The sequence below is a fragment of the Amphiprion ocellaris genome, chromosome 8 (assembly GCF_022539595.1).
Source record: "Amphiprion ocellaris isolate individual 3 ecotype Okinawa chromosome 8, ASM2253959v1, whole genome shotgun sequence".
Taxonomy (NCBI): Eukaryota; Metazoa; Chordata; class Actinopteri; family Pomacentridae; genus Amphiprion; species Amphiprion ocellaris.
Window position 1 is genome coordinate 28818660 of NC_072773.1, and position 23531 is coordinate 28842190.

Genomic DNA, 23531 nt, shown 5'->3' on the forward strand with positions numbered 1-23531 from the left:
TGTCACACCTGCTAATGTCAACACCTGAGGTCATGGAGGCCTGAGCACCTCAACCCGGCCTTTAACAGCTCTAACTACTGGTCTGGTCCCTGTCTGAGCCGTCCTCCATCCCTCACTCTTTATCTTTATTTCTGTCTGCCTCTTTCCCTCTCACCACAGTGTCAGTGTTCTCACCTTATCTAAGCTACCCTTCTCCAATTTACACTAATTGCTAACCTCTTTAATACCAGCCACATCCTCTCCTGTGATCCCGACTGGCGTATTTCCTCAGTCATTAGGCCACAGCTTCTTATCTCAGCAGAGATGTCCCTAGGCCACTAACTACTGTAACACCATCTCCCTTCTAGCTTCACAGCTGACTCAGGCTTTTTGCCTTTTCCTGCTGTGGCTGTGTCTCATTTAAGCAAGGGAAGCCACAACATTTTCGATGGGAATTGTGTGCACATCTTTCCTTGGGATCATCTTCATCTCATACACAATTCCACCTCCCACTCTGCAATCATCTCTGGCCTCAGGGGAGGCATCTACAGTTAAGGGAATAAAGCTGAGCCTGTCAATATATCTGCACCCACTCTGTCTCTGTCTATCTTTCAGACAGCTGGCCTTACTGCAGTCAGGCTGATTGTTAATGTTAGTCAGCCTGGGCTGTTATCTCTCTCCAAAGCAACGATGTTGGCAGGATGACAGCCTCTTCCACACTCACACAATTACACACAGATGCACAAACACGGACGCACAAAGGATGCATAGTCTTTCTTAGCCATTTACAGTCCTGTAGAAAGATGCATATTTGAGTGTAATTTTAATCAGTGACATCTAAAGTGAGGTTTCTTTACTCAGGCCAGAACGCCTGTGGCCTAAGGCTACACAAAACACTAACTAACTGTTCTTACTAGGATTTGTCTAATCCAATTAAATGATAATCTGTAATATGAATGACATTTGACAGACTTACGATATTTACAAGAAGCGCTCTGACTCAATTTATGGCCTGTCAAATGTTGTTAGAGGCACAATTTTTATCATCTTTGATGGATTTCAACATGCTTTCACTCCATCCCAAAAATTCCTCAGTCTAATCATTCTAAGACCCAGAATACATTTTTGAGAAACTAATAAGCCATGATGGGGAAATAGACAGACTAGTGTGCACATGATTTAATTATGCATTTTAATTTTCTTGTGCTTTTTGTTTATTTCCTTTTCTTTTCTGCAGACTCAGAGCAGAATGAAGCTGATAGCGGATAACTACGAGGAAGATTACATCCATCCCCAACACCATCCCCATCATTCGCACCACTTGCATCCAGTAAACGTGCATCACCGAAGCCTACCAAGAGGACCCCCCCATGCCAACCACCGGCCCCCCATGGACCAGGTCAGTATGAATGTGTGGACACACACATCAACACACTCACCCAGAAAAACCAGTTGCAGCTTGGGCTTGTTTACACAAGTCTACATGTTGTGTGCTCTCAAATTCATGCTTTTAAAGTTGATGCAATTTCATATTTGTCATCTCCACCACAAGTCAGTTGTGGTCAGATTTGACAGCAGAAAATTTCCCCTCTCTCCTGCTCTGTCTCTTCTCTCTCAACCTCATTGCTTCCTGCCAAGTCCAAGTTATTCATATCATTTAGATAAGAGGCCTGAAGGAGAGACCTGCCAAATGAGTTTCTTTGATTGATGGGATTTGTATGTGAGATTAGTTTATATATCATTCATCTCTCATACAAGCTACCTACTCTCTGCGTATCATATCCAGACTGCCCCGAGGACAAACTTAATGTGTCTGTTTGAAGACAGTTATGAAGAACAAACTGTTGTTAGTATCAACGCAAAGTGTTGGTATTTTTGTGTGAGCATCCAAGTGTGCATAAGCGTGTGCTTGCCTGTATGTGTGCGTGTGCAGTGCACATCGGAGATGCACACCTGAGACTTCACTGATATCATATACCCAGATGAAACTGCTAACGGGAGAACACAATCTTCAAAGACTGACAGAGAAGATTTCTCTGTCTTCATTAGTTGATAAAAAACTTCTTGTTATTTGAATGTAATTTAAACTCATCACAGCTCTATTGTTGTCAAGAGTCAGTGATTGGGGGGATTCCAAGCTATAAAGGTGTGTGTGTGTGTGTGTGTGTGTGTGTGTGTGTGTGTGTGTGTGTGTGTGTGTGTGTGTGTGTGTGTGTGTGTGTGTGTGTGTGTGTGTGTGTGTGTGTGTGTGTGTGTGTGTGTGTGTGTGTGTGTGTGTGTGTGTGTGTGTGTGTGTGTGTGTGTGTGTGTGTGTGTGTGTGTGTGTGTGTGTGTGTGTGTGTGTGCGCGTGTGTGCGTGTGTGTGTGTATACAGGGCTTGATGAATACCTGGGGATTTCCAACTGAGCCTAAATTCCCACATTTGTTATATTTACTATGCACTGTTGCATGTTTCTAGACTTTATGAACATTTCTGAAACTGCTGTCCAAATTGGAGTCACGCATGCACTGGGGATCCCCTGTGCTTAATAACTCTAAAACGCATACACATGCTTAAAAGCACACAATACTATCCATACATCACCCCACACATACTTCAGCAATATGTATCAGGGCAGGATAGCTGGTTTTAATAATTTTATGCTTTTCACACCCGTGGAAGGGCTATTTTTGAGTCATTCAAGAATGTAAAGGTCTGGGTTTGATTGACAACCATATGCAAACTTTTCACTCAGCAATCTCAACACAGTTGAGTAACATTAAAGGAGGGTATATGTGCATTTACATTATTCTCACCCTTCGAATGAATCTACATCTAATTATAAAAATTTTGTATTTGGTTTAACGTAATGAAAATTTTGAGTGCGGAAACTGACATGTAGAAAAGCTTCACTTGAAACCAATAGGCAATCCCGCAAGGACCACCTTTATGTTATGCTGTGTAGTTATTATTGTACATTATGTTATATTTTAAATCTGACTTGCTGAAATAATATTATCAAGCTATTAAGCTACATTGTTCTTTTGTATTACTTGCAACCACAGTCGGCTTTCTATTAAACTGTGAACAGCAGGGGCTCAGTTTTTACTATCACACATTACTCCCTGTCACATTATACTTATAAATATCTTTGCTTCAATATGACTACCCAGCACTGTTTTACTGCAGCAGTGTGTTTATAGTGTTTGACATGTGAAACAGTAGCTCTCTGCAAGTGATATGTCAACTTTTCAAGTTGGACTGAAAAAGTCGTGCAAAGAAAGTATTATTAGGGTTGCTGGGAAATCTTGTTAAGAATGTGCAGAATAACAAAATAAGTCATAAATCTGGGCAGATTGGATGAATTATACAAACTATTAAAGTTTCATTTTTATGTCTATACAAAAGAACCGTGAAGCTTCATCCTGTATATGCAGCATCTGGGGAAAAATGAAAGTTGAAGTTTAAAATGGGGGTGCAAATGCAAATATATTAAAGACAGAGTAGATTAGACTTTGCCCACAAATGTGTATATTTGCAAATTACACAAATGACACCTTTCATGTGGGGCTGGGAGATATATTGAATTAGACTGATAGATTGCAGTAGTTACTGCTGTTTCCTTGGACAGGACTGCACATTTGAGCTTTGCCAGTCAAACCAACCAGCAGAATCTCATACCAGTGAGCTCCACTCTCTGTTACATTTTGAAGGAATAGCAGAAAAAATTTGTTTGTAACAAATTACAAACACATTTCTGATTAACGTATCCTTGCCATGTCTTTATGTCTTTTACTGCCTCACTATCGCTCCTTTACAGCCAGCCAATCTTATATTAGATAGGGCGGAACTTGTCATCATGGTTACCCCGAAAGCGGAGGAGGCTCTTCAGTGTAGCAAAAGAGCCGTATTTGAACCCTAAACATGACATTTGTCCTAAGAAGAAGCAAGTATATCTAGGGTACAAAACATGATATTTAAACCTAACCACATAGTTTGGTGTTTAAACCTAACAAGAAAATGAGTAAAAACCAAAACTATACAATGACATAGAACATAATTTAAATCCGAGACTGATGATGTTTCGCCCATGGCAGCCTTCATCATGGTCTTCTCAGTGAACATTTGGTCACTGGTTGATGCCACCAACCTCCTCTCCACCCTCTATACTATGTCTATGACATTGTCACTCTTTCAGACTGGCTGTCTTTTCAACTACATCACTAGTCTCAAATTCTGTTCCTTTCAAAAAGTAACTGAGAATGCAGGTTAGTTGTATAGGAACATAATTTTGTGCAGACAAATTCCAAAGTCATAGGGAAAGAGCAGCTAATATTAGATGTTTCACTTTCCAATGTCACACCAAATAGAAAGAGAACCAGTGGAAAGAAATCACAGTATGAGCATTTTATATTAGGAAAGACATTGTACCCTTCCCACAGTCAAAAAGCCAACCTACAAGTATGCCGAAAACAATCAAGCCCAAGTATGGACCATCCAGCTGCAAAAGTGTTGCAGAGTTCATGTCCTAGTTTTTATGTCATTTGTTATTGTTAAACATCTGCTCCCAGTGTTTTTTAAACAATGTCTATGTCTAATGTCTAATATTTAAAAGGATAATAGCATTGGTAGTGGTGCCTTTCTTTTTGTTGGTGTTGCAAATATAGCCTTAGTAACTAGGGAAAAGCCTATAGTTTTAATTGAACAAAATGATTCATGTTTTGACAGGAGTTGAAATTGAGAGGAACAAAACATCTATTCTAATCGACATGTAAAAACACTAAAAAGCAATGAAATGTCTTTTTTTTTGCACATATTGTCCAATCCTACTGGCATGGGAACAAAATGCCCATATCAAAGGTGTGTCATAACGTCATCACGTCCTTCTATCCATAAGATGCAACCAAACAGATTGTTCAGTAGGAAAGTTGTATATCTGTTGTTTTTCAACTTGTATGAAGAACACACACATAAAAAATAACAAATGGACCCTGTTGATGAAAGGCAGATTTGTCACTTTGTGGCCTTTTCTCATTTCTGATCTTTGACCTTGTGGGGAAGGTGTGTATTTTGTGTGTGTGTGTGTGTGTGTTAAGTGCTGATTAGGGATATCAGATCGCACAGCCTGAAAGTCACTGAAGTTCCTGAAGTGTGACTGTTACATCTCCAAGCACTGTTTCACATTTTCTTTTGCTCCCTTTTTGAGTTTTTTTCTAATGTAATTTTTAATTGAATTTGTTTTCCCTAATTGCTTTATTGTCTCCTCTTATTTTCTTTCTTTGTCCACTCCATTCATGTTTTTAAATCATACCTCTTCTAGTTATTTTGTCCATTAAACACCACGTAACCTCTCTGCGTCTCTTTCATTCTATGCCTCAGTCCTTCACTTCTTTCCTCTCTAGCTTTCTCATTTCGAATGTAATATACAAGTGTGGCCGGTCCAGTGGTTCAGTGCTTTGCAGGGTTCAGGAATGCCACAAGAGGATGATTGATGATGGTAATGATAATGATGATGAAGAGGGTCCACACGCTCCCCTTTGAGACTACAAGGCCTTTCCAAGACACACTTAGTGCCATGAATAACTTAACAGTGACCACACGTGTACTTTTTATGCATTTGCATTTGCTGAAACACAGACCCATGCACACTGCTTACAATTCCAACTGGCACATCTAAATCACGTAAGCACAGATGCATACATTGGTATGGTGGATACATAAACACAAGAACACACTTTAAAGTTTTCCAAGAGGCCAAACCGCATGTCATTCAAAACTCATTGCCTCAGTTAGTGAGTCCATCCCAATCCTTTCACTGTATTTCGTGCCCTCTACTTAATTAGTGATGGTTGTAGTCATGGGACAGGTGAAATCTAATTGGAGGAGACATGCACAGGAAGTGGATTTACCCTCTTGAGATGCACCCAAGGTATCTGTCTCGGTACCGAGTGTGCACAGTTTGACGGGCATGTTGTGCTCATGTTGTTCACATTTAGGCATGCCAGCACCACGGCCAGATACTTGGCAACAGCCACGGAAGGAAATAGAAAACAGCCATAAAGTGTTTATCAGAGAGTGAATTATACAACCGTTTCTTTTTGGTTGGGTTTTTTCTTTTAAGCCTGAACATGCTGCTTACTTCAGGTTTATGAGAAGTAGCACATGGTATTTGGCCTGTTTGTGGGTATGTGTGTGACTCTCTCTGTGTGTGTACGTGTGTGTTTAACCTGGCAGAATGCGTAGTTGTAGGTCTGGCTCTGTTTACAAGGCCTGTCACAGCCATTCACTGCATGTTAGCATTTAGCATCTAGCATGTTCCAGTGAAAGGCCATTAAATCTATAGCTTAGCTGCTTAGGTGTAGCCTACTGAGTTTACCAAACTTGTCACAACTACTCAGTTCAACCAAAGCCACTGTGGACTGCAGCCAAGACCCTTGTGTTTTTTTGCTGTGGTGTCACATTAGCATTGACTCTGCTTTGTCGGAGCCTATTTTAGCATTATGCAGGCAAGGGTTTGGCTATGGTGAGCTGCCAGTTCTTGCTAACCGTCATAATGTTAGTGTCCAAGTGAATTATCCTACTTGTTAGCAGGGCCCTTGTCTGCACAGTTTCAGCCCGAAGGAAACCCCTTATGTGTTTAGTTATTGGTTTCTAACAATCACATTGAGGAAGGCATTTCATGATATCATGCATAGCTTTTCTGAATAAGAGCATGCACAGGAACGTTTTGATTAAAAGTTACAGAGGGTTTGGAGGACCATAAGTTTATGCAGTGAGACTCAACTTGTAAAGGCATAACCACTGGGCCAGAGTTTGTAGAGTAAAAAGATTTTTTTAAACAGAAACCATCTGTTGCCACATATATCTTTTCACATTAAGTACTGATAACAACTAAACTGATGGTTAATGGATGAATCATGGCCTGTTTCCACTATTTCCCCACAGGATGATGAAGAAGGAATATGGGCATGATGACCACTACCGTGGGAACCCGCATCCATTTGTTCACAGTAAGTGTCTGCCTCACAGCTGTTGTTGCACCTTCTACTAATTTTAGAGTTAATATTTTCCTTGCCAGGGTGTAGTACTGTATATAAGTTCCAGATTTTTTAATGATCTTCTACACAATAGGCTTCTTCAGTGGGCTTGAGTAACCATTAGCCGGGAACATAGATGGTACCACAATAACCACAGCATTACACAACTCTGACAGAGGAGAGTGTAATAGAACCCAACTCCTTTTCCATTGCTTGTGAATTTCAGTCGGCTAAAAGGCATCGGTTTGATTCAGAGGTTTATGGCTGCTTTCTGTAAAGTGTTCATATGCTGGCTGTGCTGCATGTGGCACATGTATTTAGTGGCTATATAGGTAACTGTGTGGTATTAGACCTATACACACCCAGCAGCCTAAAGTGAGCATACCAGGGCCCATAGGTGATAAAAACGACACGGTGAGAAAAACCAGAGATGGACGAGTCTGTCTCTCCACACACTGCTTTTTCAGTTCATAGTAAAATTTTAACATGCTTCCCCACCCCTTTGTGTGCCAGTGTGTGGGGTAGTTAATTAGAATACAACACAGAACAGCCATGAAGATTTTTTTTTTTGAGGCTGCAAGCTGAAAAAGCATAAAATGAAGAATGCCGAGTCATAAAGCATAATTCCTGTTTTGGGGGTTTTACATCGAAGCCCCCCATAGGCTCAGGGTGCCTTTGAAGACAGACGTGCAGAAAGAGGTCTGTGCAGGCAGGGTTATGGTTTGCTTGGAGCTAATGTATATGTGTCTGTGTGTAAAGTAAAGAGGGACATAGAAAGGTATGAAAGAAAACTAGATTAGAAAAAAAATGTATGTATATGAAAGATGAGACAGATAGACAAAGAGGGACATGGAAAGAGAAGGAAATGGTGCCTATGTATATACGGCGTGTGGGAACGAGAAAGAAAACCAGGCTGCATGGTATACTCATAGTTTCCAGTGCATCTCATTCTTTTCCCCCAGTAATCCACAGGTGGACCATCACGAGCAGATTCTGTCTCTAACCTCAATGACTTAGTAGTTGTGCACTTTGCCCCAGCATTGCTTTTGGGATTAAGAGTCCTATAGCTTGTGTGTGAGCAAATGGTTTGTCTTCCTGCAGTGCAAAGCTTTTTTCTTGTGTGTGTGATGCTTGTGTGCGCATTTGCGAGTGTGTGTACGTCTGTGTGTGTGTTCAAGAGAGTGTTGCTGAGCAATACACTGCCGGAGCAGCCCACATAGCCGATAATCCAGTCCATGTGTGCCGAGAATGCAGCAGTGTCAGGATTCACCGTAATGAAACAGACCACACTGCCCCCTTTCTCCTTCTCTTTCCATCTCTCCATCTTTTTCCATCACTCCTGTTCTTTCCACCTTTCTCAGGGTTTTCGCTCTTTGCCCCACGCTAACATGTATTCCTCAAGGTAAACCTGGAGTTGGACCCTCGAGTAGCCCGCTCGTTCCGTATCTCCAATCAGATATCATGATGGTGTGTGTACTCATGTTCATGTGTATGAGTGTGTGTATTAGTGCTTCTTATCCCAGTCTAATAGAATAAGCCAGGCACATTAGCCTTTAGTGCAGAGTGGTGTTGTGGCTAGGGCTATCAGTGCTGCTCATCTATCCACTGCTGTTATTCTGGCAGTGCACAACACGAGCGCAGCTAACGTGTATTAGCCATCCTCTATGGGAGAACAGATGGGAGCCATTCAGCGGTATGTAGCTACAGCGCAATAAGGCCAGACCTAATCCCCATATCCTGTCCCTGAGTGAGCCCTCCCTAATACGAGCAAACAGAGATGACAGCACCGATAGACAAATAGCTGGAGATCTGTCTGTCTGTGAGCGTGTATGTATGCTAGATTTGATTGCTGCTTCTTATGGGTAACCTTGAGTGTCAGTGCTCGGCTGCATTTTGAAATCCACACAAACGTAAGTGCTGAGTTTGAGTTGGCAAGTTGGAGTTCTAAACATCCAGGTGTGGATTTGTATTGGTTAGCCATGGTTCTGTCTTAGAGGATACTTGACTCTGATTGGCTCATTGGGGGTTGTGTATGTCCTGCTGTTGATTACAGAGGTTTTGTTTACCCTCTGGCCTCCTAGATCCCCCCCTCCTCTAATGAAATAAGAATGTCCTTTTGGACAGGGAGCACCAGAGAAGGGGGTTGGAGGAAAAAGTGAAGGAAAACATGGGGCCCAAAAAGTGAAGCAGAGCAGGGGGAAGAGATTTTCTGGAAACATTATGCTTTTATCCCACCGTGAAGTTATTTGTACTGAATAAAGCAAAAAGAAGTTGAGAGGCTTTCCAAGTGGGGACAGAAATATGTTTGTGTACGTGTGTGTATGTGCACATGAATGTGTGTGCATGCAGGAAGAAGTGAGGCCTTGTTCAGGTTAAAACAAGTCAAGAAGATGGCTTTCATTTTGCCCATGCTGTGTTTGCAGAGAATACAGTGTTTGTATGGCTACATTGTGTACGTCAGCAAGTGCCCCACTGCTATGCATTCATAGCTTACGCAAGTCTATAAAATGTATTTCAGTGAGAAAGTGAAACTGCGCAGCAAACTCTCAGTCCCACTTATCACCAAAAATTACAATGAATTTAAGATATTTCTCAGTTGCTCTTCATTCTTAAAACTAATCTCAAAACTGACCTGACAACCTATAATAACGCATGAACCCAAATATGAAAGCAAAGCCTGTAAATATGCTTGTGATTGTGTTTGTGAAACACACAAAAAGTGTTTTATGAAAGCGTTTTTCATGCAGTAGTTAAGTGTTTAGAAATTTACAGAAATGTGGGTTGGAAAATGTATCATTAGAACATTTATATGGGACTATAACTGAGCTTTTAAAGGCCAGACATCCAGTGCAGTGAATATCACTTACACAGTCTCACAGACATGATGATAACTGTTTATAGTTATGTGATGTGTCTGTTTTTTTCAAATCTCACCTTGTGAACATTCTTGTAGTGAACAGTAAACAAATCATCAAGCACTAAACATAACAGAATTATCATTGGTAAGTTCTAATTCACGGTTGGCTTCCAAAGAAAATTGTGCCAGCAGCGCCTGAAATGGCAAAGCCAGCCCTGCCACTTTTTATCTGCACAGTATGCCAGGATGAATCTCCAGCGTAAACAACCATTACCCCACGCATTAATTACAACAAGCTGATAGCGCATGTTTTTACAAGTCGCCTGAAGAAATATCTGCTCCTTGTTATCAACAAAGCTTAGTGTTAATTCAATTGGAGCTATGCTGCTATTCTGTTTTGCTATGAGTAGTTGTAAGGTCCTCTATACTCTTGCTTTTGTGTTTGCATTTTTGTTTGAAACCCTGTCTTTGGGCAAAAAATTGTCTCATCAAAATTCCAATATTTTAGCAGCTTACCTTTGTCCAGGTGGTCGTCTTAGCAGCCAGTGCCCAAACTCTGCGTGCATTTGGGTTTATAGATATGTTCTCCTGCAAGGCCAGGCTTTGCCACGTCTTTGGTAATCAGTGAACCATGGTTTGGAGGTCAGTAGAGGCGTCGGACCAAGGCCATCCTTCAGCCAGCTGTCAGTGTTATAAGTCTGCGAAGTCAAAGGTTGTTCCACCAGGTTGAGCATGAGTGGAGAGAACTCAATAACTCAACAACACCTGAGAATTCTGTATGTTGTATCTTTTTCAATGCATCCTCAAACAACATCTGACTAAGGCTCCAAACTTGTGCTTGAGATGATGTGAGTTGCTGTTTGTCTTTATGTGCATGGAAACTGAGGAAAAACTTACTTTCTGACATCAAAAATTTAAATTTTTGGAATAAAAAAAACAATGTCCAAGAGCAATAGGATGATGCAGCCCCTTGATCCTAGCAAAAATAATTATGTTTAAAGAGCCCCAAGTATTCCAACTAAGGTGATTTAAAGGTCTAAAAATTGCCATTATCATGTTTATAGAGGGACAAATGAAGGAAATCATCCATTTAAAAATACATTGTGCAGCAAAGCTTAGACAAATGCAAGCTTGCCCTGGAGAAGGGCAGGAATTTGACATTCTGCAGCAAATTAGAAAACACTGTGAAAAGCGTGAGATTGAAGTTCAGTCCCAGTCATGGCCTCATTTGTTTCTGTACTTATAGTGTGACATGATGATTAATTTTACAATTATATATTGCTTTTTAAATGCCACGCACAATATTACTTTTAAGTAGGTAAGTGAAGAGCAGGGATAGAGTTGCTTTGTCATTGTCAGCATGTGAAGCTGTTGACAGACAGGACCCAGAGACAGTTCTTCAGCCCCGACAGACAGAGGAGGAGGGGAAGACAAGGAAGAGGAGAAAGAACAACTGGCAATGTTGTGAAGCAGACAAGTTTATTCGTGTTTTCTTTGTGTGTGTGTGTGTGTGTGTGTGTGTGTGTGTGTGTGTGTGTGTGTGTGTGTGTGTGTGTGTGTGTGTGTGTGTGTGTGTGTGTGTGTGTGTGTGTGTGTGTGTGTGTGTGTGTGTGTGTGTGTGTGTGTGTGTGTGTGGTTTTCTTGAAGCTGCATGAAGGAGAGGACAGTTAGACACCTGATGTGTGGATCATAAGGCAGTTTGTCTGAGTAAGCTCCCCTTTCCCACCCACAACACACTCATTACACACGCAAAGAGACGGCCACACACACAATGGCTCATGCAAACAAGCAAATGTGCGGGAAAGACTAATAGCTGGGTTTTGCAGTTCTGTGATTGCAAGCAAATCCCCACTCGTAAGTGCTTATCCATGCAGTGAAAATTAGCATATGTGTGCTGCACATCTAGTCGGAATGAATCTACAAAGCTTTGCGTGAGCAACCCGAGCCACACAGCCAGAACGTGGAGATCTGAAGAGTCTAGCGTCTAATTAATGGAATAAGCCCCACCTCTTCCTTCACTCACCTGCCCCCAAATGTCCTTTTGAGTGCAGATGTTTTTCTTTCAAACCACTCATCTGGTATCCCAATAGAATTTGTCCTATGGCAGCTGATGGAGGCCTGAGTCAGCATCCTCTTGCAGCCGCAGTGGGACCTGAGCCCAGGCATTATCACTGGCTATGCTGTCCAGTTTAAAATTTAAAATCTGTTTTACTATAATATTATTAAGAGTTTTGTGTGAGCAGTATTTTTAGTCTTGTTTGTGGACTTTTTGGTAGATCTGAAGTCCAATAGATATTTTGAGTTTCGGGATAAGTATGCCCTAGCACCTCTTGAATGTTTGCATTTTATACAGTCTGGTCAATATACTCAATTCAGAAAGCAGTTTTCTTCTTTTGTCCTGTACACTGCTGAATGCTCTCACCTCAGTTGTTTTTTGTGGCAGTATAGTAGGTTAAAAGGGAATAGGAGTAGGTATGTAGGTGAAAATATTGCAAATGTCCTCCAGTTGCATCATTTCAGGTCCATAATTTGCATTACTAAATCTTTTGTTTTTTGTGTGTCTAATTAGAGACCTGACATTTTGCATCACTTCAGGTAATTTTAAACAAGGAACATGCATGAAACATTAACCCTATAAAACTGCCTAATCCTAATTGAATGTCCTTACAAATTACAATCACCTGGAATGAAATTAATAATTCAGTGCACTCTTATAACCCTAAAAGTCTGTAGATACAGTATGTCTGTAAGCTGAAATTCTTTTACTCAACCACCTCATCTTCCCCTCTCTGTCTGAACATGCCAGGTGTGATTCAGTCTCTGTAAACTTCTCTCTCCTCTTCTCTTTGCTCTCTGTGCAAGCCAGCCTGCAGTCATAAATCAGTACACCTCAAGCTGTCGCTATTTTTCACCTCTCTCTCTCTCCCTCCTTTCCTCCTTTTTCTTCTCTCTGTTTTATGCTTTATCAGTTATCCCCATCACCCCTTCAAATGCCATTGCCACAACATACTTCCAAGTGCTTTGTGGCTTTGCTGACATCCAGAATATTATAAATGCAAATCTAAATGTTTTGGTAGAACAGTGTGATGTTGAAGACAGTTTTGGAAAACAGATTGATTAATTGAATACCTTTAACGAGCTCTTGCTTTGCAGCCAATGTGTGTGTGTGTGTGTGTGTGCGTGTGTGTGTGTGTGTGTGTGCACACATGAAGAGAGATCAAGAGAGAGAAAAAAGAGAGAAAGATCCTGGCAGGATTAAAAGGGTGTTTTTTGAGCTTAGGAAGATGGCAGCACACAAAAGCCTTTCCCTCAGGAGAAACTTGCACCTGGGGAGGCACTTGCATGCTTTTGTGTGTGTGCATGTTTATGAGAGATCGAGAGCAAAGTAATTGTACATAAGGGACCTCTCAGTGGGATGATCTGGAGGTCAGATCCCCTGTTCAAGCAGGATTACATCCCAAAGGGAAAGTCAGAACATCCACAAAGAAGCACTGATAGAGGGAGGTATCGGGATTTGCAGACAGAGAAAATGGAATCACAGTCTTTTGACTTTAAACCTGTTATTTTCCTCAGACTTCCTGTACTCTCCTCGCACTCCCTCTCTTTAACAGACACCCATGGACGCATGCACACACAGCAACACTAAAAGCACTAAAAATACCACACAGCCTCAGGTCTTGGTTAAGGCCTCTGTTGTTCCCCAAACTATGTTTTTAACGTAGAGAACCACCCCCAGGCTGCCAATCACAGACGTGGCTGCTGCTCCGAGGCAGAAAGAGATATTAAGGGGCAGAAAGAGCTCCGTCTTCCTGAATATCTTCCTCTGCCTCTGCTTTGAGTGGTGGGGGTTGCCACAGACTAGAGCACTCACACCTGCTGGCTTTACTATATGTGGCCACTCACTGAAAGGATGTCACACCCCGCAAATTGCAGCACTTTTGATACCTCAACTCAAGCATCACTGCAGGCACTTGCACACATATATACATGCAGACATACATACACTTAAGTCGCCTAATAGAAAGCAAACATTTATGATCAAGATTGACACCCACGGAAACACTGTGGCGGAGAAATAACACTAAATGTATTTTAATAAGTAATAGCAGAAGGAATTTCGCTATTTTCTTTCCCCATTATAGAAATGCCAGAGCTGCTATCAGACACTCCTTGTAGAATTGAAGAGGAAAACTAACAGGAATTTACCTGTTTCCTCCGGCTGAAAGTCATCCCAGTGCAGAGTCAGCGGAGAGGCTTCATAACTCGGGCTATCGCGGAACTACTGTAATAACATCAACAACCTTTGGACTGCCACTCAACATTAGGGGCTGACCACTAATTAGGCCTCGTATAACAGTAGGCTGCAGTTCATTTCTCACGCTAGCCGAATACGTTCCCAAAGGTCGTCCACATCGAGCAAGCTTGTAAAAAACAAGATGTGCCGCACTGACATCTGTCAAAACAACAACACCGTCCTTCATAATTGATGTATTGCCGTGTTATTAGTTATGATAGCTTTCTGACATTTGCTGACATTTTGTATCAGTGACCTTTTTCAAACCGGCGTGATGTTTGTGATTTTAGTCTTCGTATTGAAAAAAATGGGTCATGGGCCTTTTTGCTGCAGGGTACCCATATGACATGGGTAGTAAAATGTTTTAAAGCCCCTGAGTCCGAGGGCTACAGAATAAACTTCTCATTTGGGCCCCACGCTGAAAAAAGTGCATAAACTCCTGGCCCGAACGAAAGTTAGCCCAACACAGCTCAGCTTGTTGGGCTGTGTGGTGTGTTTTCAGCCAGGTTGTGTTTTCCAGTGAAACCCTAGAATTGGATGCCAGAGTGGCCTCTCTCTCTGTCACTAGATCGGCTCAGACAAGCAGATTAGTGCTTAGTGCTGCTCTGTGTGTCACTCACAGCTTACTGTATGTCACTGCTATAATCCCTGACACCAAACCAGTGGGTCAGGCTATTTTACATGGGTGTCTTTCCCATCCATACATGTATGCACTTACACCCACACATACCCAAACACCCATGCGCGCACACACACATGCACACACACACACACACACACACACACACACACACACACACACACACACACACACACACACACACACATCTTACACATGTGCAGTAGAACTCCCTCTTCCATTCCTTCTCCCTCTCTCTTATCTGGGCCTGTGGAAAAGACACACTTGTACGATGACATTCAGCACAGGATTAATGCCCATGTAAGACCCTCCTCAGCTTACACTGCCACTGCCAGGAGGGGATCTATACAATCACACACTCTCATGCAACCTTGTACACACTCTGACAGAGACGCAACTGCACGCGCGCACACACAGTGCCAGTAGGCAAGCACAGACTCATTTGTGTGTGCACTTTCTCACACATTCACTCACTCACACACACACGTACACGCACGCACACACCCTTGTTGTTTAGCATGTTGTCCTCGTATTACTACAGGCCTAAGGAAGTCTTTCTGCTCAACAAACACAGCCAGACACACAGTCGCGCACACACACACACACCACATAAAGGCGCACACATACACTGACATCCTTTTGTCTTACAACTATCCTCATTGCTGTTCTCTCTGAAACAAGTCTTGCTATCAATGAACCCAGACACCAATCCCATCTATCAGTAATGGAATCATGGACACAATCTTAACTTCCCCCCAAGCCCCAACTCACATACATACAGTACTGTTGAGAATTGGGGCAGATTGATCACAGATCCCCTAAATTTCAGTTGTGCAAAGGCCAGACATGGTCAGGACCTTAGTTAAGATGATGTTGTGTAACTGGGTCACATTGTGTAAGTGTCTTATTTTTTGTGCATACCTCCAGAGGTTTGTTGGTCGGATCTGGAGAGGATTCACATCGGAATGTTTTCTGATTGGGCTAGACAGCGATCCCTTTCTGATTGGTTGTTTATCCCCAGGCTCCCACTTTGGGGGTTGCTTTGAATCAGTGCATCTCTGTCACTCCCTTTCCATTTTCCTCTGCTCTTTTTCTTCTCATTCTCCATCTCTATATCTTTGTGGAGAGCTGCTGGTTACGTGTTTGATGTGAGTGTGTTTGACTGGCTAAAACAGAACCAGCAGTGTGCTGTTCTGTGTTTCTGTCAAACCTACTCTCCTCTGTGTGGAGATGGTTGCCCACGGTAACAAAGGTGCTAAGTGGTTAGTTAAAAACTGCTTATATATAAAAACTTAATTGTTGTTTTATCCATAGATTGAAGTGAGTCTTGTACCTAAGGCTGGGTACTGCTGAGGATTATTTTTGTGTGACTATGTTACCAGAGTTTATGCAGATGTACCAGTATCATCATCATGATGAATATAAAGATGTTTTTTAGTTGTATTTACAAAACCCATTACTCCTTTTAGAAATGGAAGCTCTCAGATGTAAATTGAGTCTAAACCCAAAAGCTGTAGGTGAGCATTGCCTAAATACAATATGTCCTTTAACCAGGAAATCATTTGAGATGATTCATCTAGAGAAAAAGAAACAGTATAAAAATGAAGCATTTTTTTATATCAAGAACTACTGTTTCTGATGCTCTTTAGTATTGTGTAGACACAATCTGTTCTGTACCAGAAAAATACACACAATACCCAATCCTTCTGCTATTTTTCTGTGCTATCTATGTCACATTTTGTGACTTTTTCCTCCTGATTGTTTGATTTTGAAGAATTCCCTTGAAATGAAAATGCTGACTACTATTTCAGTGAAACTACATTCCACTGACAAGAGAAGACCAATTTTATATGGCAAAGACATCAAAATTCTCAGAGGAAACATATTCATCTTCCTGTGACACCCAACACGACCTTTAAAAACACTCCTATCGCCCACTTGTAATATAAACTGGGTTGAACATGAACTGTACACCAGCTGGCTGACAGTGGGAGAGAGAGAGGGGGCTAGCTGAGCAAGAGAGAGACTTTCTTGATTATTCTTTCTCACCAAGAGCAGAGCATGGCAGGATAAAACACAACACCAGTCGTCAATAGGTGCCATTGTACTTTTGCTCTACTCTAATATCCTATCCAGGAGTGGCCCAGCCTGTCAGAGTGTGTATGCAGCAGGGCTTCAACCTTGCAGCTATGGGATTAGCTCCACTGCTGGGTGGTCCTCCTAGTCCTGATCTCAGAGCGGCATCACAGTTTACTGCAAACTCATTCTAGATATCAGGACTGTGAATCAGGTTTGGTCTCTAAGATTTGTGTGTGACCAGAGCAGCCTTATTGTACTTGATGTTTGGCTTGATTTGAACTCATTTACATATTGCAATTTTGTTTCTTTGAACTGATTAGAAGAGAAAAGTTTTAGGGTTCAAGAAAGGGTCTTGAAGGTTGTTGGATTGAATCTCCAGTGTTGTTGGCTGAGTGAGATGAGTAAATGCTTCAGATCTAGTGTTACTGCTCTGTGGCCAACATTCGAAAGCTACGGCTGTATTATGAAGTAGTTAGACCAGAACTGGCGAGGGAGAATTTTCTTGTTTGTTGTGGCGAACGATGGGTGTGATAGGATATGGTGTGGGGACGAATGCAACCCAAAGCTAGCCAGCTAGCTAATGATCCACATTTCTATCAGACATTGTATTTGCTCTGTCATTTGACCCTTGATAGCCATGCAGCTAAGAAACACAAAAAGGCGAAAAATAAGTCCAACCTGAATGAAAGGTCAATCCCTGAAATTGCATGGCTGTTGGGTAGTCTTGCTGTTTCACTGCTGAAACAAGGTGTGACTGTAACCTTAGTCAGCTACCAGTGGGGATGTGAGGCAAGGTGTTGCTGGCATTACTAACTTACAGGATAAATTACAGGTTAGGAAAAAAGACAAAGAACGGTTTGTAATGTTTGGGATGCTACATAATGGAATCATAACCGTGGGCAGTTATTATTTCCGAAACAGCCATTACTCATTGTTTTGTTTAGTTTTTTTCTCTTCCTTGGCTTCCTACCTTTTCTTCCATCCTTGAAGTCATCACTCTTGAGTGGCTGAGCTAGTTGTAATGAGGACAGAGAACTGGTTGGCATTTCCCCATTGCCGGATTGCATACACACACACACACACACACACATACATAGAGAGGCAGCACATGTTCTCCATAACAAAAAATCCCACAGACAGACAGGTAGTGTGACAGGAGTAGAGCTGTCGGAGGCCTGGTGCTCTCCCCGTTTGAAAGGATGGAAGCGGAGGACAATGTAAACACTCTGTCACACACATAAACAAAGCCCCGCTCAGGTTTCACTGCACAGTTACAGAAAGCTCACCCTTTCTTTTATAGAAAAAGTATTTGTGTAATTTGTTTATGTGAGATTCCATAGACCTAATGGGAAAATGGCTTTTTCGGCATCACACCACACCTGAGTTCAATTTCACTAGCTCCCTCTCACAGACAGATCGTAAAGATGGCATACCAGAATGGATGCAATCTGTCTTTCTCTTCTGCGTCTCAATTTAATTTCTCAGCCTTCCTCTCTCTCTCTCTCTCTCTCTCTCTCTCAGTCACATTCTTTCTCTGGACCCCCCTCCCTCTCCTTCTCTCTCTCAGTTTTTATCTCTTAGAGTGATGCCTGTGCAGAGTTACTATTCCACAAATATTAAGTAACAGGTGAGTCAGAGCAGGGCTGAGACAATTCTTCATGTTGAATTTGACATACTTTTCATTAGAAGAATGTTTTGCTGCTGATAATGTAAGCTTAAAGTTATTTAAATTATTTGTTTGCATTTTCTTCAGATATAACTCAGAAGAAGTACCTGTGAATATGCACCAAACATGCGAGACTGCACAGTGTTAGCTGTATATCACAGCTCCTCCTCCTCCTAACCAGTAAAGCTTGGAATAACAACATGTGTGCATTCATATACATACAGTAAGTTTGGGTCAGAGTAAAAGAAAAACATCTTTTGGCAAAGAAAATCCAAACAATCAGTATACGATAAAACCAATATTTACACTATTAATTATTCTGTGCTAATAATATTCCCTAACCAACTATACACACAGAACACACACATGAATGTGTTCAACCTTGGCCAGCTTCAATCTCCTGCTGGTCTATAAAGGCACCATGTGTTTAACAGCACCAAAAACAATCGCTTAAGAGACCCTTCTGCACTGCAGCGCAAATGAACTCCAGTGCAGGCCAGACAACAAGATAAAAACATGTGTTTGTATTGTTTTTACCTTCTAATTACATATACACATAGTTATTTCTCTCACACGGTGTGTGTAAAGTGCGTGCATGTCGAAACTGTGAGTGTGTGTCTGCCTGCTCGCCTGTTGTAACGCAAGGCTTTGTGTCTGGAAGTAGTGTGTTTCACAGCAGGCATTCCATTCAGACTAGCCCTGTTTGCTTTAGTAATAACTAGGCTTAGCCATAATTTGTTTGTGTGTATGTTGTTGTATGATGGATGTGTGTGTGTGTCTATGTCTGCGTGAACGTTCAAAGGAATAACTCCCTTGCATTTTACACATTTACACAAAAAGACGAGCCTTTCCCTTTGAACTTGGAAACAAGCCGTGCAGAAAATGAATGCTTTTTTTGTTGCTATTCCTGCTCTTGCTCAAGTTCTTGTCTCTGTCTTCCCCTTATTCCTCGATTTCTACTTAGAATAACTTTGGCTGTTGAAAGAGCTTTGAAAAATACTGCCTCTGTACACCAATAAAGTTCAAATACACTGGCTAGTGTAATTTTCATACTGATAGGCCTCACTGATCCTGTGGGAGGGTTTGAAGTGGACCACATATAACATACGCGCACCACCTACTGAGAACATATTTACCCTCAACACCAGGGGTCAACAGGGGCCAATAATTGCCAGATCGGGATTGTTGCTGCCAGCTGCTGAGTCCACTTGACACACACTGAGATCATGGGCCAGAAGTTTTATCAGTGATGTCAGATGTTATGTCAGCTCAGTCAGCCCTACTTTTGCCTCATCCGACCACTGCATACACTCACATTTTATCCTTTCAGGCTTTGATGTCAGAGAAAGAGGGAGGAGAGACGGACTAAACATCGTATATTTTGTACAAAGCAGCAAGAAGTTAAACATTTTGAGTCTTCAAACAGCCCTGATGGGTTTAAACCCTTGTGCTACAAAATATCTTCAAGTGAGGCACTGTTTGTATACCTGCATTGCATGGGTCCACTTATGTTGTATATGTGTGTGTGTGTGTGTGTGTGTGAGTGTGTGTCTGCTTGTGGGTGGGTGGAATGAGGCAACATACCGTGACTTTATCATGGCAAAGCAGAAACAGTATTAACAACTGGTGAAAGATGTTTTGTGAACATTTCTCGGATTCCCTTTTGGTGGAAAGAAGGATGGGGACAGAGGAGAGGAAGAGGGAGAGATGGGAAGAGGGGAGTCTGCAGAATAATGAATAGCTGCAGATATTTCTGTGACTTTTAACTCAGTTGCTCTTCAGTGATCAGAATAAGCTTCTTTGCAGCCATTTTTCTATATCGCTTTGTGGCAGTGTGGAATTTTCGAACACAAGTGCATGTGCTGCTTGATTTTCTTTTTCTTTATGTCCTAATTGTGTGTCTTTTTCTGTTTCTCCCTCCTTATCCCCTTTCTCTCACACATTCCTGCACACATATACAGATGTGGGATAGCTGTTTGCTTTTCTTGCCAAGTAAAAATGCTTTCTTCTCTTCGCGACCTGCTTTGGTGTTACCTGACAAGTGTGTGTGTGTCTGTGTGTGTCTGCATGTGTGTGTGTGTGTGGAGAGAGTGAACAAGTGCTAAAACCAGCTCCTTGCTTGAGTGCTGCTGCAAAGGCCCAGGTTGACAGAGAGGATTGAGAGTGTCATCCCTGGGATTAGGCGTAATGACCAAGATTGACAGACACGACAACATTGCACACTTTCAAAGGAACATGCACACATCCACTCTAAACATTCACACAGAAATGTACACAGGCAATTATAGAGAGGTGTATCAAAGTGCTGGGATAAGCCCCTGTTTAAATGCATGTGAGCAGGCTGTTCCATCACTGCCTGCACGCCTCCACAGGGAGGGAACTGGGATTACCCCTGCTTACTTTCACTGTCTTTCCTTTTTCTCTTACCCATTCCCAATCTCTTCTGTCCTCTCCCTTACCTTCCTCTCATTTGTGTGTTCGTGTGTGTTCACCAGCAGAGTTTATGGGCCATGTTTATTATCTCTGGTGTCTGGCTCGCTAAGCCTTGGTAAAGGTGGTAACACGCATTATGATTTTTGGGAAGATCTAGTTGGCCCAAGGCTTCCAGTTTGGTCTGGCTGGTGTTGGCAATTGAGAGGCATAATCAGTAAGCCTATTGTTTGCCTTGTAGCGCCTGTTAGCACAATAATAATAAAAGTGTGTAAACACCTGAAAAAGTAATAAAATTTGCACTTATCAAAAATGTAATAAAACCTAACGAGGTAATAACTTGACCAATATTTTAATGAAATGATGCCAATTTGGTACTAAAAGTAACATAGTAACCCTTTCTCTCCAGGAGGAACAGCATTTCCAAGTGGTTATGTGTGTTTATGCTAAGTGTCATTTAATGCAAATGTAGGTGTTATGAATACATCAGATGAAGTGTTACTGGAGGTTGCCACATAACTTCCCACCAATTCTGGTTTATCTCAAACCGTTTCATGATGATTATTGGGAACATATATGATTTTTAAAACTGGCCCCTAAACTGTTGACATCACATAACAAGAGAAATATTTCACCCGGCTGAAAAAAGCAAACAGTAGCTGTTTGTGCAGTGACAAAAGTTTCAGTTTTGAGCCACACGTCACCTGGAATTAATAAAATTCATTTTGCGGAGTTTGTAAATTAGTTTACCGGGATAGTTTAAGCATAAATGGATGTCTGTCTCAACATCAGAACAGGCTCTCAGAAGATTTTAAAGGTTTGCAAGCTGTGCAATGCTATTTGGTTTTTCTCAGTTGTTCAGTATGTTCTCATTTCTAACTGTTGTGTTTAAAAAAAAGTGGTGGTTGTTGTGTGTCGGATGTCTTGTCTATTTAAGTATTATGACGGGTGTAAGTCTGTTCCAATGTTAAACCTGGGGTCGGCAGTATTTTTTTTGGCATCAATAGGCAAAAATTCCATTCTAACCTTTCAACATATTGTAATTCATATGGTCTGAATCTGGCTCCATTTTCAGGCTTTAGAAATTGTGTGTGACGGGAGATTTTAGCCAATGACAACTTTTTACCAATCAGATGAGATGATACAAATAGCAACAAAGCAGCAAAGAGAGACCAGGATGCAATGACACATCAGGATTAGGTAAGGATCTCTGACTTTTCCTGTGTCGAGGCATAAATGAATATTAACTTTTATCTTGACTACTTTTGTGCATTTTAAGTGTGTGGTTTTGTTGTGGGATTAGAGAAAGGAGAGTGGCAGGTGGAGGACTGCTGCTTTAAAGCACATTGTCAGTTGTTATATGAAGAAAAAAACCCACATACATACATTTGTTTACATTTACGGCAAATGCGCAGACATGCTCTGAGACACATACAAAACTTCATGTATTTGCTGACACTGATTTTACTTTACATTCTTTCAATCTCACCCTTTTACCTGCCACAGAACTTCAAAGGACCCTTTTTTGTCAGAAGATCTTGTCCATTTTTAATCTATCATTTCCAAGTGGGAGCATACAATCGCTGTCCAATCAGATAGCAGCTGATAAGTGTGGCATGTAGCAGTTAGCTTGGCACCCATCAGACCCTCCTGGCCTAGGTGCAGGCTTGTTGGCACAGTGTGCACTTGAGGCTTTGCAAGATTTTTTTGAGCAGAGATGATCAGCTTTCATCTTATCATTCAGTACAGTGACACAGACTTCAAAGAGAGCTGGTCATTTTTTACTGGCACTGCAGAGTGTGCGTTTCTTTTTCTTTTTTTTTGCATGTGTGTGGCTGTGTGAGCTATTGACACATTCCCAGAAAGCTGTTCCAGGCTCTAGGACTGTGTTTAATGAAGGCAAGGGCAAGGCTTCAAAGAGCTGCAATCCAATCTACATGTGCAGAAGTGCGCACACACAGTCTTGCACTCACAACACACGTACACCCCTGCTGGCTGGAACGAATGAAAGAGTTTTAGCTGAGTCTCTCAGCCCTGTCTTGTAATTTGGCATCACGCTTCTTAACCTTGACTGAGAGATAACTGAGGGAGACGGATGGATATCCAAGAATGCGAAACTTGCGCGAGAGGCAGCAAACGATCGAAAACATACAGCATTAAAATAACACGCACTTGTGTGTGTTAGTGCTTGTCTCCGGCTGATGCAGCACACAGATATTGAAGGTGACATGTGCTAAGTTGTACTAGTGATGAAATTTCAGAGCTAATGAGTAAATTGTGGGAACTGAATTACATTGAACTTGGAGCTGGAATGAACCTCATTCCATGTAACTGCTGTCATTTGTAATATTCAGTAGATTGTTGCTGTCAACTGAAGAATTTCCAAAATTCAGCTTTTCAGGGTGAAAAATAAGAATTATAGACTCCTTTTCAGATGCTGATAACTTTTTTCAACAGAGCATTGGTTTTTAAAGACTACAACATAAAAGTTTAAGATTTTTCTGAAAGCACTGGAGGAATTTTTCTCTGTTTGGAAACACGAGATAGAACCAGGCCTAGGGTTGACCCT

The 23531-nt window shown here is 41.6% G+C and overlaps 1 protein-coding gene across 1 annotated transcript in view; it reads left to right on the top strand.

Annotated features, from left to right (window-relative positions):
* Positions 1–1239: 1239 nt before the first annotated feature.
* wnt5a (wingless-type MMTV integration site family, member 5a) overlaps positions 1240–23531 on the top strand; it is a 55693-nt gene continuing 33401 nt past the window's right edge. The window contains exons 1-2 of the mRNA XM_055012809.1: positions 1240–1378; positions 6905–6969. Coding sequence (XP_054868784.1) covers positions 6922–6969 — 48 coding nt within the window. The 5' untranslated portion in view covers positions 1240–1378; positions 6905–6921. The remainder of the gene's footprint in view (positions 1379–6904; positions 6970–23531) is intronic.